At 46.1% G+C, this 16964-nt stretch overlaps 1 protein-coding gene across 2 annotated transcripts in view; it reads right to left on the bottom strand.

Moving 5' to 3' along the window:
• Positions 1 to 16964, bottom strand: part of WWC3 (WWC family member 3) — a 131402-nt gene that overhangs the window by 45881 nt on the left and 68557 nt on the right. For both annotated transcript variants that reach the window (XM_059911684.1, XM_059911685.1), the window contains 3 exons: positions 11800 to 11929; positions 8590 to 8736; positions 4879 to 4952 (listed from right to left, as the gene is read on the bottom strand). In XM_059911684.1, coding sequence (XP_059767667.1) covers positions 4879 to 4952; positions 8590 to 8736; positions 11800 to 11929 — 351 coding nt within the window. The remainder of the gene's footprint in view (positions 1 to 4878; positions 4953 to 8589; positions 8737 to 11799; positions 11930 to 16964) is intronic.

Below are 16964 nucleotides of genomic sequence, written 5' to 3'. Positions count from 1 at the left end.
TCACACCAGGACGAGGGCCTTGGGGAAGGGAGCCAGGAACACAGCAGTTGGCCTGGAGCTGACTGGGCCCCAGGACTCTGTCCACTTGCCCACTCGCAGGGGTGAAGGCCAAAGATTAAGTGTGACCAAAGCAGACCCCTGTTTACTCATTCAATAAATATTCACCAGGTACTCAGCTGCTGGAATTATAGCAATGACCTAAACAGACAAAAACCCCTGCCCTCATGGGCTTCCCATTCTCGCAGGGAAAGACAGACGATAAAAAAGCAAACACATAAGTACAGAACAGGTTGGGTGATTACATTTGCTGGGAGAATCAGGGTGATGGGGGTGGGGATGGGAGGGCAACTTTATTCAGGATGATCAGAAAAGTGTCTCTGGGCTTCCCTGGTGGCGCAGTGGTTGAGAATCTGCCTGCCAATGCAGGGGACACGGGTTCGAGCCCTGGTCTGGGAAGATCCCACGTGCCGCGGAGCAGCTGGGCCCGTGAGCCACAACTACTGAGCATGCGCATCTGGAGCCTGTGCCCCGCAACGGGAGGGGCCGCGATAGTGAAAGGCCCGCGCACCGCGATGAAGAGCGGTCCCCGCACCGCGATGAACAGTGGTCCCCACTTGCCGCAACTAGAGAAAGCCCTCGCACGAACCGAAGACCCAACACAGCCAAAAATAAATAAATAAATAAATAAAGTAGCTATAAAATTAAAAAAAAAAAAAAAGAAAAGAAAAGTGTCTCTGACACAGTGACCAGAAGGAGAGCAGAGGCCACGTGACCATTTGAGGCAAAGCATTCCATTGCAGGCAGAGGAAACAGCGAGGGCCAAGGGCACTGTATTAGTTTCCTTTTGTTTCTGTAACAAATTACCACAAACTTGGTGGCTTAAAACAACACACACATGATTACCTTACAGTTCCAGATGTCAGAAGTCAAAAATGGGCAAGCAGGGCTGTGATCCTTCTGGAGGCTTCGGGAAGAATCCATTTCGCAGGTGTTTCCAAGGGCTGCCCACATTCCTTGGCTCGAGGCCCTGAATCACTCTGATCTCTGCCACCCTCACATCTCCTTCTCTGCTTCTCCCTCTTATAGGGACCCTTGTGATTACATTGAGCCTATCTAGATAATCCAGGGTCATCTCCCCATCTCAAGATCTCTAGCTTGAGGCCATCTGCAAAATTCCTTCTGCCATGGAAGGCAAAGAGTCACAGGTTTGGGGATTAGGACATCTGGGGCAGCATTATTCTGCCAACTCCAAGCACTAAATCAGGAGCGTGCCTGGCAGGTTTGAGGCCTGGCATGCAAGGGGGCCAACGTGGCTCTGGACGAGGCTAATGCCCTGAGTCAGTGGAAGACCTGCTCCTGAGCCCCTGATGTCCACACACAGTAGGGATTTCGGAGCAAGATACGAAGCTCAAGAGTACGGTTTCTCGAAGGCAAAAAGAGACTCTGGGCCACCCACATGTTTGCTGTGGGGGCCGTCCTGTGCACTGTGGGTTGTTTAGCAGCGTCCTTGGGCCCCCACCCCCGGATGCCAGCAGTACCCTCTCTCCAGTCACGAGAACCAAAAACATCCCCCGAGGGGGCGCAAAACCCGCCCCCACCCCTTAGCGGATGATGGGATCTAACATGTTTTGAAAGGAGCACTTGTCTGAAAAAAAATTCAGACCTGGCAATTTAACTAACCAAAAGTCACACAAAATTATGCTGAACTGCACCATCACTGCAAAAGTGCACCATTCTCACCAGGGAAAAAGCACATGACAACTGAGAGAACGTCTTTGCCCATCACTCCAGTAAAATTTACAAAGAATGGTGATATTTAACGATGATGAGGAGACACAGAAATCAGGGCTCTCAATCGCCATCGGTGGCAGTGTAAAGTGTATAAGTTATTTTGGAAGACGATTCACTGGTATCTATCCGAACTTTGAATGTACATGTCTTTAGACCCATACATTTCCTTGCTATGTATCTGTCGAAGGAAACAGCCATCTCTGCAAGGCTGGGGACTGTAAATAGATGTGCACCATTTGTGAAAAGGAAAAACTGGAATCATCTAGATGTCCATCCGTAGAAGATGGCTATAACCATTATAAAAGCTATGCATCATATACTGTATTTGACTATATTGAGCTTAATTTATTTAAATGTTTAGGTAAAAACTGGAAGGTTTCACAGCAAATCATTAATGGTGAGAGGTAGGATTAGAGAGGAGGATAAGATGGGACGTGTCTAGTGATCGCGTCTTTGACAAAAACAATGTATTCATGTATTATTTATGTGTACATAGATGTACAAGCATATATGTGCATGTTTCTGAACCCTGTGTCTATACATATATGTAGTGTGTGTGCACACCGCCCCCCCCCAGATACTGCCTGGGGTATCCCCACCCCCAGGCAGAACCACTGGCATCCTCACATATTTCTGTTAGCTGTGGGGGAGTTTATCTCCCAAACAGGTTAAAGACCATATTTTTTTTATTTTTCTTGGCCGAGCTGCACGGCATGTCGGATGTTAGTTCCCCGACTAGGGATTGAACCCGCACCCCCTGCACTGGAAGCACGGAGTCTTAACCACTGGACCGCCAGGGAAGTCCCAAAGACCATATGTCTTTATGACATCACATAAACCACAGAATTTCTTTGAAATACCTGGAACAGGGCAGGTGCTGGGCAGAAGTATAATCTCCCAGCCTTCCAGCAGCTTCTCTGCCCACTGCTGCGGGGTGTGTGTGAAGCTGCTGGGGTCACCCACACAGATCTGCCATGGGGAAATGAGGCAGAGATGGCCCGGCTAAGACGTCACAGTCCTCCAGCACAGGGCAGGGGTCCTCGGCCTCAGCACTAGTGAATTTGGATGACTCTCTGCTGGGGGCCGTCCTGTGCGCTGTAGGATGTTGAGCAGCGTCCCTGGTCTCCACCCACTAGATGCCAGGAGCGCCCACCCCAGAGCTGTGACAACTAACAACATCTCTAGACATGGCCAGAAGTCCACCGGTGGGGCGGGGGGGGGGGGGGGGGGGGGTGAAGTCGGGCCGTCGTACCCCTCCCCCATTCCCCACCCCACAATTGGGAACCATTGTGCTAGTGGGAAAAGAACAAGGCAGTGCTTGTGTGAGCCAACCCAGGACGTCTTTACAACGCATCTCTGATTTCTAAATGCGGCCAACGCAGCCCAGAAAGGCGTTTCTGAGAAGCCCCTACTGTCCCACAAAGGTTGAAGCGCTGGGGACAGGACCCTCCTCTGCAGCTGCAGTGCATTTCCTAACAAGGTTCTGGTGACCTCGAAATACTCCTTCCATTTAGAAGATACTGATGAAGTGCAGTGTCCTCCCCTGCATAATTTTCTTAAATAATAGACTTTCCGCCCAAATGTATTATCTCGATATTTAAAAAGTTACTCACTCTGTACCGACATCATCTCTGGAAAACAAAGAAATCACTTGCTGTGGTTGGTAAATGTCACAGCAGAACAGTAACAATGATGTTAAGTGTAGCAACCGTCAATTTTCTGCAGTTTAATACAACACAGCAAATTCCCATACCCACACAATGCAGCAGAAACATGCAGGAAGGAGCCGAGGAATACTGAGGAGAGACAGCAGCGGCTGACAATCGCCAGCCAGCGAGCTCCTGAGAAGGGATGCGTGAGGCCGGGGAAGCAGGTGCGGGGGGAAGCGGTCTGCGTGGAAGTGCAGGGCCCGCCTTGAGCACATCAAGGACATCGTGAAGAACAAGAGCCGGGAGGACCGGGCAGAGGGGCTTTGGGCAGAGGCCGCAGCAGCTCAAGCCGGCCCTCCAGCAGGGAGTCAGATGATCTGCTTCTGTTGCTATTTTTACATTTGCTAAAAAGGTAACAAAGCAGATTTCCAGACATCCCTGAATGATACACCATACTGAGCAGGCCCGACTATTTCGCTTCCAGAACTACGCCCTCACCCTGCTTGGAATTCGCTCCTCCTCCCCCCGCCCCAAGACAGCAGTTCATATGTGACTAAAGAAACGTTTTTGTGAAGCGTTCCATATTTTTAAAAAAGAATTAAAAAAAAAAACTTTTTGAAAAAGATAGGCTTCACAGCTTTCCGAAGCACATATTTTGAAATAATTTGGTTTTAAGACTCTTTCCAGAAGGCACAAAAGAGAGAAAGTCCCTAAAAAAAGAACATGAAAGCTAGGGCAGGGTCAGAATACTGAACACGGTGCACATGGGGAGAAAGGTGACAGGCTGAAAACACTGTGCCTGCGAGGCCGGCAGCCGCCTGGCAGTGCCGCCCATGAATCCCGGATGAGACCAGGAGGGAGGGAAAGACACATTTTGAAAATGCACAGACAAGGTCAAGTCCCGATTTTCAGAAGGCGGCTGATGGACAACACAGGTCAACAGAAGCGACTGACTTTCAATTCTCTCCATCAAAATGATGTAGATTACGTACCGCTATCACCCGTTGACCTAATCCTTTCTAAACTGTCTTTTAACCCAAGATACGTGGCTTTTTCTGTTAACCTATGGAATAAGCAGCCACATATTCAAAAACCAGGTTTGCTTAAGCTGGTCTGAGGGACTGATGCTCAGTCGGAAGGCAGGGAGGGGGTTCTGAGCTACCTGAGAGGATAAGGAGAGCCGGAAAAGTCTCTGTTTTTATTAAATCCCGTCTTCATAACTGTTTGCAATATTGAGAGTTTCACATTTTAATGCACATGAAATTTTGTCACATGTATTCAGAAGCTACACATAAATGAGGAACCTTAATTCTGTACTCTATCAGACACTGCTTTCTGATAAGAAGTGGATAAATCACACATTGGAACTCTGCAAAACCGCTTTCCACAGGAGAAAGGAAGTAAGCAGGAGGCAAGGTTTGAAAAAGGAGCTTCTTACCTCTTTCTGGCTTCCTCATACTGCCAGTTAAGCCTGACTCGGTCCACAAGCCTTGTTTTATCATCAAAGACGAACTTTGTGGAACAGAAGAAAGAAAAAAATGGGGGAGACACATTAAAAACATATTTCCAAAATAGAAAATTCACTTAAACTTCCAGCAACAATGAAGAATATTTTAATTTGCCTCCCAATTTCCATTTTTCAAAGGTCTGGAAGGAAACACACCAAATAACAGCTGCCACCTCTGGTCAGTGGAGGTTGGGAGTGGGGCTGGGAAGACTTTTGCTGTCCCAACACTGGTGGATTTTTTTTAAAAAAACAGGGGAAGTATATTCATCTGTTGTGCGATTCCAAGCAACAACAACAAATTAAGCTTTAAGAGAAATAGGGAATTCCTCAAAGTTGATACAAAAGCAAAAAAATTCATCCCGCCTAGTGTAGTATATGCTCCCATTCCTCAATAAACAAGAAACAATGGTGTTCTCCTAAAAAGTCACAAGATCTGAAGAAGACAGACTAGCTGTGTGAGCTGTTGGCTACGGGACTCCTTCGACTGCTATGCAGTCCGTTAAAGAATCAAAGGTGAAAGGACGGAAGGAAGGCACGGAAAAGCCTGGGACTGGACGCCTCACCTGAGGAGCCAAGAGTTGAAATGAGGAGCTCTGATGCGATCACTAGTTGTACCTAAATATTTTCATACCAATTACACTGAAGTCAACAAATTCCCAAACAAAACAAACAAGACCTGTATGAGAGGTAACTGCAGCTCACCTTGATTACTTCTTCCTTCATTCCTGGAAATATATGACTCTAGTTTCTATAAATCGGTTCCATCTGTAGATCTGGCCTTACTCGGCCATATCTTACGGCCACTAAGTCTTTATTTTTTTAAATGACCTCGTGTCGACAAATATTTGGAAATATTCTACTTGTATGAGTGGCGATGAATTCACTGACACGAGTTTTGAGACAGGTCAATGGGGAATTTCCTTATATCTTTATCGCCTTGAATGGCAAGAAGAAATGCCTTATACGAGACTAAGCATTCGCCAATGAGATGTGTCACGATTTTACACATTTCAGTAGCCTCACCCAAGGCCTCTCTCCACAGTGTCCTCAATATAAATGCATTTAGGCTGCAGCACCGCATCTGCAGAAACTCTCTACAATGGAAATGAGCTACTTGTCACCTTGTTCATTAGAGACCCCTAAAGCTGACTCATCATCAAGACAAATAAATGTCATTTCTTAAACCTCTTCTCAATGCTATTTATGAACCTCTAAGCTCTGATTTTGCACTCTTCTGTGAGAATAAAATGGACATTTTAATTTAAAAAAAAAAAGCCTACAGCCAAACAGATCCAACAGGTTCCTGCTTCATGGATCCTACATAGCCCTACAACATGTACGCCAACTGCTAAATTCCAACGTTAGGCTTGTACTGCTTACAAATCTGTGCTTGCAAAGCCGTGGGCTCCAAAAGCATGTTTGATTCCATCAATGCCCATCCCACAAAACTAACTCAAAGTGATAACTACGTGAGGTAGGCAGACGTCTAAGATGGCCCCCAATGGCCTTCACCTCCTGGGATTCATCCCCTGTGAAATCCCTTCCCTTTGAGAGTGGGCTAGACCCATGACTTGACTCTAACCAACAGAATACAACAAAGATGATGGGAAGTCATCTCTGTGATTAGATTACAAAAGACTGTGACTTCCTTCCTGCTGGAGACTCTCTTGGCTTCCACACTGTGACAAAGCAAGCTGCCGTGCTAGAGAGGTCTATATGGTAAGGAACAGAAGCCCTCAGTCCAACAACCTGTGAGAAACTGAATCCTGCCAACAATCATGTAAGCCTGAAAGTGGACCCTTCCCAGTCAAGCCTTCCGATGAGGCTGCAACCCTGGCTGACACCTTGACTGCAGTTACTTGAGAGCCCCTGAAGCAGAGGACACAGCCCAGTTTCCTGGTCCACAGTATAAATGTGAGATAATAAAAGTGTGCTGTTTTAAAATGCTAGGTTGGGGATGTTTTGTTATGCAGCAATAGCTAACTAATGCAGTTATACCCTTTTGATATATTTTTCTATAACATGATGTAGTAGAAAACACAGAGGTTTAGGGATCAGAGACATTGATTCAAACCCAGACCTGCCTCTTCCTGGCTACATGACCTTAGGTAACCTGGCACCTTGACCCCCTCATCAGTCAAAAGAAGATGGAAACCACTACTTAAGTTGAGGTAACAGCCATGAAGCTGCCAGGGCCAGTCCCAGTAAACTCATAAACAATGATAATTTACTGCTGAAGTTATTATAGCTGTATAACCAGCCACTTCCCACCTGACATTTTTAGAAAGTCTTACCTAAATCATTACAGAACCTTCGATCTTACCTGTTGCTCTCAAACTAGTTAAGAGTCTCTAAAAATTCTAATTCTAACCTTATGTTGAGCAGCAATGAATTATTCATGGCATTCAATAAGTATCATACTTCTTTCCTTCTCTCATGCCAAAATCTTTAGGCAAAACTGCCAGACATTTTTGACTTACAGATTCTTCTCTGTTTTAAACCAAAGATACCTAGTCAAAAAATGTCCAAGTGTACTTTTGAGAACAATGAGGGGAACACAGCAAACAGGGCAGTTCAGGACATCCAAGACACAGAGGCATTATTTCCTATATTATACTCCCCTCAAAGAGGCACTATTTGTCGACATTTTAAAATATCAGCTAATTATTTAAAATCCAGAGTTTTTTAGTCAATGGTTTTCCTTTCTTTTTGTTTCTTTTTATTTATTTAATTTTAGGAAGGCATTCTGCATTCCATTGATATTTCATCTTTATTTAGTAAGCCCTAAGAAAAAGAAGCCATCCAAACTGTTTTTCCATTTGTAACAAATAAATGTAAAACTTCACTCAATGACATTACAACAGTAGTGTCTTTAAGTAGTCACCACCCTGCTTCAAATGATGGTTGCCAATTTTGTTTTTGTGGCTAACTCCAGGCTTTATTAATTATCAAAAGGGGCATTATGAAATTCTTCCAAGTCCCAAACAAAATTAATTTCAATTCAATTCAATTTCCTGACATTCTCTTAGAAGAATAAGAAATAGCATCAAAGTATAACCCAAGAGTGACACAGCCACAAAGCCTCTGAAAATCACTGGTCTAAGCCAAAGCTCAGCAAACTATGGCCCGAAGGCCAAATCCGGCCCGCCACCTCTTTCTGTAAATAAAGTTTTATTGGAATTTTACTGGAACAAGCCCCACCCACCCGTTCACATATGGCCAACGGCTGCTTCTGCACTATGACAACACAGCTGAGTAGCTATGGCAGAGACTGCATGGCCAGCAAAGCCTAAAACACTTATTATCTGGACCTTGGCAGAAAAAGTTAGCTGATCCACGCTCTAAAAAGTCATATGTCTGCCAAGAAACATCTAGACTCAACTCTCAAAAGGATTCTGCCTTTTTTAAGAATCCGAATCACAAGGATAGAGGTAATAAGCCATTCAATTGCCTCCCAGGCCCCTGAACCTTCAAGATGGCTGGATGTGAAAAACAATATTCTTTCTTCAAACTTAATGGCACAAAAGCCAAAACATTTTTGAAGGGAAAGTGGAAAATTTAAAGAAATGGGTGACGGCCACACGAAAGCAGTCCTTTTCTCTCTGGGCACACTCGGTTCCTCCCCCTGCCCAATGAGCGTACCTCGCCGATGACCTCGGTCTGAGACCCAGCATCGCAGAACTGGTGAGGCAAAGACTCGCCCAGCGCGCCTGCACTGGGAGGGAACTCTTGCAGAGGGTCGGTAAGAGAACAGCTATTCCTGAAGCCATCGGTCAGCTTGGCCAGGCTCTGGAACAGAATGAAACAAGAGACTTGAGCAGCGATGGCGACGCTTCTCTCCCCTTTCACAGCGGTCATTTTCTTCCTGTTCCAGGTCGGCAGCTTCATCACTGGAGAGCGGGCCGGCCCCAACTCCATTCTCATGAGATTCAAAAGAAATGTCGATCAGCACATGCACCTTTCATGAAGCTCGTAGTAATTTAAATCAGACGGCAACTGAGTCCTCCTGGCAGCATGTGAATAATATAGAGAACATCTGTGGTACCATTTTTACTGTTTTTTTAAACCTTTGTGTTTCCTAAAGAAAAAATAAGCATTCCCTCCAAAAAAGCCAAATTCAAAATAGAGAGTAGAAAGGCAGTTGCCAGGGGCTGGAGGGCTGGGGGAAATGGGGAGACGCTGGTCAAAGGGTACCAAGTCCCAGCTGTAAGGGGAATAAGTCCCCGGATCTTGTGAACCTCATGTCCGCAGCATGGTGAGTATAGTTAGCAATACTGTAGCGCATATTTGCAAGTTGCTAAGAGAGTAGATCTTACAAGTCCTCACCATGTAAAAGGAAAGGTAACCGTGTGACGTGATGGATGTGTTAACTAATTTTATTGTGGCAATCATTTCACAATAGATGTGTATATCAAACCATCACGTACACCTTAAATTTATACAATTTTATTTGTCAAGTGTACCTCAGTAGAGCAAAGGGGAGGGGGGAAAGTATTTCCATCCAAAATAGTCTATCAATAAATAAGTCCAACAGAGATGAATGCCGCCTTGAGATCTTTAGTACCACACAGAAGGTGAAAACAGCTCCCAGACGATATTTACATATTCTTATAACCTGGCTTTTCAGTCATAATGCTACAGGGTCAAAAGTCATCTTATATGGATGTCAGTTTGCCAAAAATTAGAGTAAGCATAAATTCTGGTACAGGGAACCCTTTTGGGTGAAAGTTAAAGAGAAATCAGATATTCTAAGATTTTTAAAAGACCTGTGAAAAGCAACTATACCCCCATAAAAAGAAATCTTAAAAAAAACAGGAAAACATGAAAAAAAAATTTTTTTAAATAAAAGACTTGGGAATGCATTCACGTTCAGCAGATATTCCTGCAGACACTAGACGCCCACGTGCAGTGTACCCCAGGTAGCTGCCTCTGGATCTAGACAAAGGCGTCTTGGAATGGGCCAAGATTGCTACAGTCATATAAGAAGGATGAAACAACTTATTTGATTTTACTAGATGAAGACGTTGCCTGTGCGTCTCCCTGGAGCGTCTCAGAGAAGATGCTGGGGTCTGAAGCTTCTTCCAGAAATTCTATCTCCAGCCTCCGTGGTGGGGAACCCACTCGAGGCAACGGGGTGGCTTGGCCAGCTCTGCACTCTCAGAAAGAACGGGGCAGGGACACCAGCTCCACGTCCCGGGCGAGGCCTCCGTGTCCCTGGGGTGAAGTACCACCTGGTTCACGCCCGGGTTTGGGCTTGGATCACATGGGTGATGTCCGCAGAGCGCCTCGCCCAGTGCGGCGCACAGAGGCCTCGGCAGACGGCAGCTGTTCTCCTTGCTACCAGGCCTCGGAGAAAATCTAACAATTGACCATTGACCTCTCACGACCTGGACATACAGGGCATCTGAAAATACAGATTTCTGGGTCCCAACCCCAGACAGTCTAAGCCAGGAGACCTGGGGTAGGGTCTGGGACTCTGCAATTGAACGAGCAGCCTAGGGACAGTCCAGCCTCACGCCCGTGACATCAGGAAGCACCGCCGGGCAAGGCAGTCACGTGCGCGCCTGCTGCACTCGGCCTACGAGTCTGAGCTTTGCTCCCATGTCCTTCTGTGTCTTACGTGCTACAGAATCGAGACAAATGCCTCCCAGCACCAGGTGCTCACTCGGTGTGCTGAGCCGAAAAGAGAAGCCACAACAGAGAGCATCAGATGCATTCCGGCACGGAGCAGGAGCCCGGCATAGGAGCCCGGCACGGGTCTCCGCAAAAACTCAGCTTTTTCTAAAAATAACAGAAACTACAGGAGTTCAAGGGGCAAAAAAATAAAGCAATATAAAGCTACAATGAAAAAAAGTCTGTCCTCATGGTGGAATACTGTGCAGCCATATCCAGGAAGGAGGGAACCCTGAGTGCAGAGACGGGAAAAGGTACAGGGCCTAAGAGTTAGGTGCGGAAGCTACCGCGGGGCAGCAGGCACAGGCCCGGCTTTCTGCGAGGGCAGCTGGCCACGTGTTCACACTTTCAAGTGTCTGTATAAACACTGGAAGGGTGTACAAGAAGCTAATAAAAGCAGCTACAGGAGGTGAGAGAACGGGGTGACAGCAAGACTCTTACAACAGACGTTGAATTATTTCGATTATTTAACAATACAAATGTATCACCCATTGTTGTGGCCTGAACTGTGTCCTCCAACAAGATATGTTGAAGTGCTAACCCCCAGAACCTGGAATGTGTGCTTATTTGGAAGGAAGGCCTGCAGATGGAATCAAGTTAACATGAGGTCATGCTGGATTACAGCAGGTTCTAATCCAATGATCGGTGTCCTTATAAGAAGAAAAAAATTCATACACAGAGACACAGGGGAAACCATGTGATGACAAAGGCAGAGACTGGAGTGATACGTCTACAAGCCGAGGAACACCAAGGACTGCCAGCAGCCCCCAGGAGCTGGAAGAGGCAAGGACGGAGCTTCCCCTAGAGCCTTCAGACACAGCGCGGCCCTGCCGCACCTTGCTATCAGACTTCTGTCCTCCAGACTCGGAGGGAATAAACTTCTGTTGTTCTAAGCCACCTGGTTTGTGGTTCTTTGTCATGGCAGCCCTAGGAAACTAATACACATATTTTAAAATATTTATAAATATGTACACACACATATACAGAAGATATCATATATACATATATATTATACATACATGTATGTCTTTAAAATATGTATGATTATATAATAAATACATAATATATATAGTAAATATATACATATATATATATTTTTTAATTTTTAAATAAAGTTAAGAGACAAGCAGGCGGGCAGACAGACGGACGTGGGCTCTGAAGGGCACCCGGGCCTCTTACTTGCATCAGGTCCCGCCTCTCCTTCTCGCCTGTACAAATGGCTTTCTTGATGGTCCTGAGCTCGCTCATTATAGCCTGCGCCTCATCCAGTTTGTAGTTGGTGTGAGCACTTGACATCTTACGATCAATCCTGGTTCGAAAAGAAATATGAGTCATTCTATGCGAGATTACAACATTCTATTAAACAATAACAACCTAAAACTTAAAAGCTTCATAGAAAGGTGGGAAGCAGTTAAAAACAATGTTTTGACAAAGAAAAATAAAGATCCCATGAGAGCTTCCTTGTTTGTGGTGAACACCAGATGAGACTGGTGGTGGATAGCTAGCTTCCTTTGCGCCACGAGCGTGTCCTCTGCAGGTGAGCACGTTCCAGGCAGGGTGCCCGTGTCCTCTACTAGTGCTTAGGCAACGAGTTCACTGGCCTAAAAATTTCCTGAAATTTTAAACTTCCCTCTCTGACAGCAGGATCATGTCTTATTCGTTTATCCCCAGCATCTGGCTTAGTGGTCAAAAATGTCTATCAAATAAACATACAAATGAAATCTGTGTACAAGAAGAATATATGGGAAACAGCAAAAAGTAGTGAACTTTCAACAGGGACACCCTGTACAAAAGCTGGAAACTCTTATGGCTCCTCTGTCTTTCTTTCTTTTATTCTGGTTCTAATTTATCACTCTCTCAATCTACTACTCCCCTTCTATTCAAACATCCATTCATCCTTCCTTCATGCTTCCCGTTCAAGCTAACTTCCTTCCATCCATCCTTCCTTCCAGCCAGCCCACCCCTGGGCGCACACGGCCTGGTTCTGGGTGGTGGAAGCAGAGCGCTGACCGAGACTAGGCTTGGCTCTGGCCTGCAAAGAGCAGGCAGCCTCCTGTAGCTCGTCCTTGGTCACATCGTCCATACCTAAGTCTTAAGCCTTGGAAGCCCTCGGGGCTGAAGGAGAGACTTTGGTCCAGAAACAGAATGAACTCCTTCTCTGGAAAGTCACCAGCTTGCATTTCAGGTTCCAGATCCACCATGACACAGATTCTAGTTCTAAACTGCTTCCCCCACGTTACCCGAAAATCCAGATCCTTAACGGCCAGCCCAAACTCCTTTATGTTCCACTCACAAGAGCATCCTGGCATGCTGGTGAGTACAAGTGACACTCCAGCTCTACAGTGGGACCCTGGGCAAGACACTTCACCTCTTTAAACCTCAGTTTCCTCATGCCTCAAATGAAGACACTAAAAATGTCCCTCCCATTTAATGAGAAATGTAAGAAAAGGGCTTACTTGGCAGAGACCTGGCATATAATGTCTGTGCTGATTATTATTATCAGGATAATGCTCAGTCTACTTACTCATGGGAGAAAAAGTTAAAAATTCACCAACTCCAGGGCTTCCCTGGTGGCGCAGTGGTTGAGAGTCTGCCTGCCAATGCAGGGGACACGGGTTCGAGCCCTGGTCTGGGAAGATCCCACGCGCCGCGGAGCAGCTGGGCCCGTGAGCCACAATTACTGAGCCTGCGCGTCTGGAGCCTGTGCTCCGCAACAAGAGAGGCCGCGATAGTGAAGAGGCCCGCACACCGCGATGAAGAGTGGCCCCCACTTGCCGCAACTGGAGAAAGCCCTCGCACAGGAACCAAGACCCAACACAGCCATAAATTAATTAATTAATTAATTTAAAAAAAAATTCACCAACTCCAGTACTTGATTATCATGAACAAATTCCTGGCCACAAATGTCACAACTCACAGCAAAACTCAGCACCAGAGCTGATCTGAGCTATCAGCACCATTGGAATGAGAGAACAAGCAGGAAATCATTCCCTCCCTTTGGAATAGGGCTTCAGGGCTCAACAGCACTGCTATGATTGCCATCTGCAACAAACAAAATAGTTATGAAAACTGGTCCCGAGTCCTCTTCCTTGGAGAGCGGATACAGACGCACTGGGGGACCCCACACATTGCATGGTGACACCCCTACATCCCAACATGGCCTGGCCATGTGTTTTTCCATTTTAGCTGTTCTATGGAGAACCAGGAGTCTCTAATGCAAGGCAGGAACAAAGGCCATCCATCTCCCAGCACTGCATCTGTCAAGGAAGCGGCCCAGCTTTTCCTGCAGAGAGAATCTAGACTCTTTTATGTAATAATATCTCCTTATATCCATCTTCTGATAAAAGGCTTTCCAATACATCTCATTTAATGTCACAAACCACAACCCACATAGGCTGATGAAGTCTGTAGAAAAGGGTTACATCATTTCCATACAAAAAACCCAAGGCCAAAAAAGTGTGATTTCTCTGTAACAGTTAATGACCAATGCCTTTGCTAACCAGGCCTACTGGCTCCTCCAGAAGGAGAAATACAGCAAATGGATCGTCACCTGACACTGACACCCACGTAGAGAAATGAAACTCTACTGCACTGAACAAAATGTTTTCAATTCCTTAACCATCAATGCGAATCAAATGGTCACAGAGTACAGACACACACCCACTGTTAAGGCCGCAACGTAAGATGCTAACCACATCAGCTCCAGCTTCGTACTTAGGTGTTGTGACTTCCTTATAGCTTTCAGCAGCTACAGAGCCTAAGTGCAGCCATCAGTAAAGCCAGGCACTGCGCCAGCTGCCTGTCAAGGCACCAGCATCTACAACGGGAATGGCCGCTACCTGGAGGAAAACGGGCCCCGATTCCCATCAGGGAGAGGGACCAGCAACCCTGTAATGCCTCTCATCGGCAGACACTGCAAAGCGCCTCGGAGAACGAAAGTTCAACTTTAAGGCCACGGACCTGGGCCCTGACCTCAGCTCCACCCAGGTGGCTCTGAGACCTCGAAAAGGAATGAAGATTGACCGAGAGCAGCTGTTTTCACTCTGCCCCGAGGGTGTCCTGGCGTGGTGAGCTGGAGTAAAGGGAGAACCCACACAGGGCTCGGGGACCCTCACCCCTGCTGCGGCAAGCCCCTCCCTGTGCTCCGTCTCAGACAGTCTGCTTCCACAGAAGGTGTCATTTGAGGGGAAGGAAAGGGGAAAAGACTCCACTGTTAAAAAGTGTGAAAGCTATTAGAGAAGATGATCTCAAAGTTCTAGGAATCTCTGAAACACTATTGTTTAAAAACAGTTATGTATTATTGTAGAATATATAATTATGTAAAAAGTTATTATTACATAAATATAACCTTATATAGCCATATTTTATACAGTGCATATTATTTCCTTAAATTATATAATTATATAAATAGCATATTAAAATAGTTCGGTGTATCAAGCACCCACTACTAGGTGGCAGAGTCTTGTTGCATGCTTTATGTCTGTCATCTCATTTAATCCCCTCAACAGTTTTATGAGATGAGCATAATCTTCTCAGACTTTATAATGTCCCAAGAGGACAAGCTAAGATCTGGCAGAGCCAAGATTCAAACCTACATCTCCCAGTTGTCAAGTCCGAATTGGATCACCAGGTGCAGCGATGGCCCTTGCTACCCCCTGGGTGCACTCCTGCTCAGAGTGGCCAAGATAGGGTCCATAAGCTTCATCATGTAACAAAAACTTCAAAGGACAGGAACCCTCTTCCATTGCATCTGCAAAATTCACTTATTTGAGAGTTTTCTCCCTTTTTCCAAATCCCCTCTAAAACTTTGGTCAAATTCAGAGGATATACTCAATGATTTGGTACTTCCTGAAATATCAATATATTCCATTACATGAAGAAAATCATAACATCTGTGACTGCCAAAGAGCTTTTCCTTTTTTTAATTTTAATTAAGAGCTCAAAACAGTGCTTATACATCTCAAGTAAGATGACGGAAAGTTGACAAGGGCTCAACAAAAGGTGGCATTAGTAAGAACACAAGTTATTACGCAGTGCGACGTGATGTGCATGCTTCTGTCCTCCCAGCACCCACGTGCTGGAATCCTAATGCCCAGGGTGACGGGATCAGGAGGCGGGGCCCTTGGGAGGTGATCAGGTCATGAGGGAGAAGCCCTCATGAATGGGATCAGTGCCCTTATGAAAGAGGCCCCAGGGAGCTCCCCTGCCCCTTCCGCCATGTGAGGACATGGCAAGAAGATGGCCATTCGTGAACTGGGAAGCTGGCTCTCACCAGACACAGAACCTGACCATGCTGGCACCCTGATCTTGGACTTCCAGTCTCCAGAACTATGAGAAATGAATTTTTGTTGTTTATAAGCCAGCCGGTCTATGGCACTTTGTTATAGCAGCCTGAATGGACTAAGACCCAGTGTAAAAAAAAAACCCCAGGACACAGACCACACAGCCTTTACTTTTCACCCCTCAACATTTTGCAGCAGCTTCAGGAAGGTTAAGTGACTTGCTCAAGGTCACACAGCCAGCAAGAGGCACAGTGAGCTTCACACTGAGGCCCCTCACACCACACTCATCCGCTTCTGTTGCCGGGCTAGCAGGACATTCAGGGTCAAGGCCTCCAAACTCACACTGTGTCAAATCTGAGGGCCACCCACATAGCCAGTCAGATGTTGTCCCAAAGTAAACTGGTGCTCTTTACTGGCTGCCTTTGAAAGAAACGGTTAGAGAGAAAAGAAGGCACAGCTTCAAATGCTGACCGCACACCGCTAAGAAGCCATCTTCAAGATGATTCTCATCAACCTCCCCCTCCTACTGCCCTCAAGTGTCCATAATTGTTGTTCAACTTAAGATGTCAAGAGAAGGGCTTCCCTGGTGGCACAGTGATTAAGTATCCACCTGCCAATGCAGGGGACATGGGTTCAAGCCCTGGTCCGGGAAGATCCCACATGCCGCGGAGTAACTAAGCCCGTGCGCCACAACTCCTGAGCCTGCGCTCTAGAGCCCGCGAGCCACGACTACTGAGCCCGCACGCCTAGAGGTCGTGCTCCACAACAAGAGAAGCCACCGCAATGAGAAGCCCACGCACCGCAACCAAGAGTAGCCCCCGCTCGCCGCAACTAGAGAAAGACCGCACGCAGCAACGAAGACCTAACGCAGCCAAAAATAGATATAAATAAAATAAATTAGTTAAAAAAAAAAAAAGATGTCAACAGAACTGGTCTGACAAAAGTAAAACCAAATGGATTCTTAAACCCACATCTTGAAGAAAAGGGCTGCCAGGCCTCGAAAGATATTCCATGTTAATACCACAACATTACAACCCCCAAGAATGAGAAGTGTTGTTACAA

Source organism: Balaenoptera ricei, chromosome X (genome assembly GCF_028023285.1).
Source record: "Balaenoptera ricei isolate mBalRic1 chromosome X, mBalRic1.hap2, whole genome shotgun sequence".
Classification (NCBI taxonomy): domain Eukaryota; kingdom Metazoa; phylum Chordata; class Mammalia; order Artiodactyla; family Balaenopteridae; genus Balaenoptera; species Balaenoptera ricei.
The sequence above is the reverse complement of the archived record's forward strand: the minus strand, read 5'-3'. Positions and strand labels throughout refer to the sequence as shown.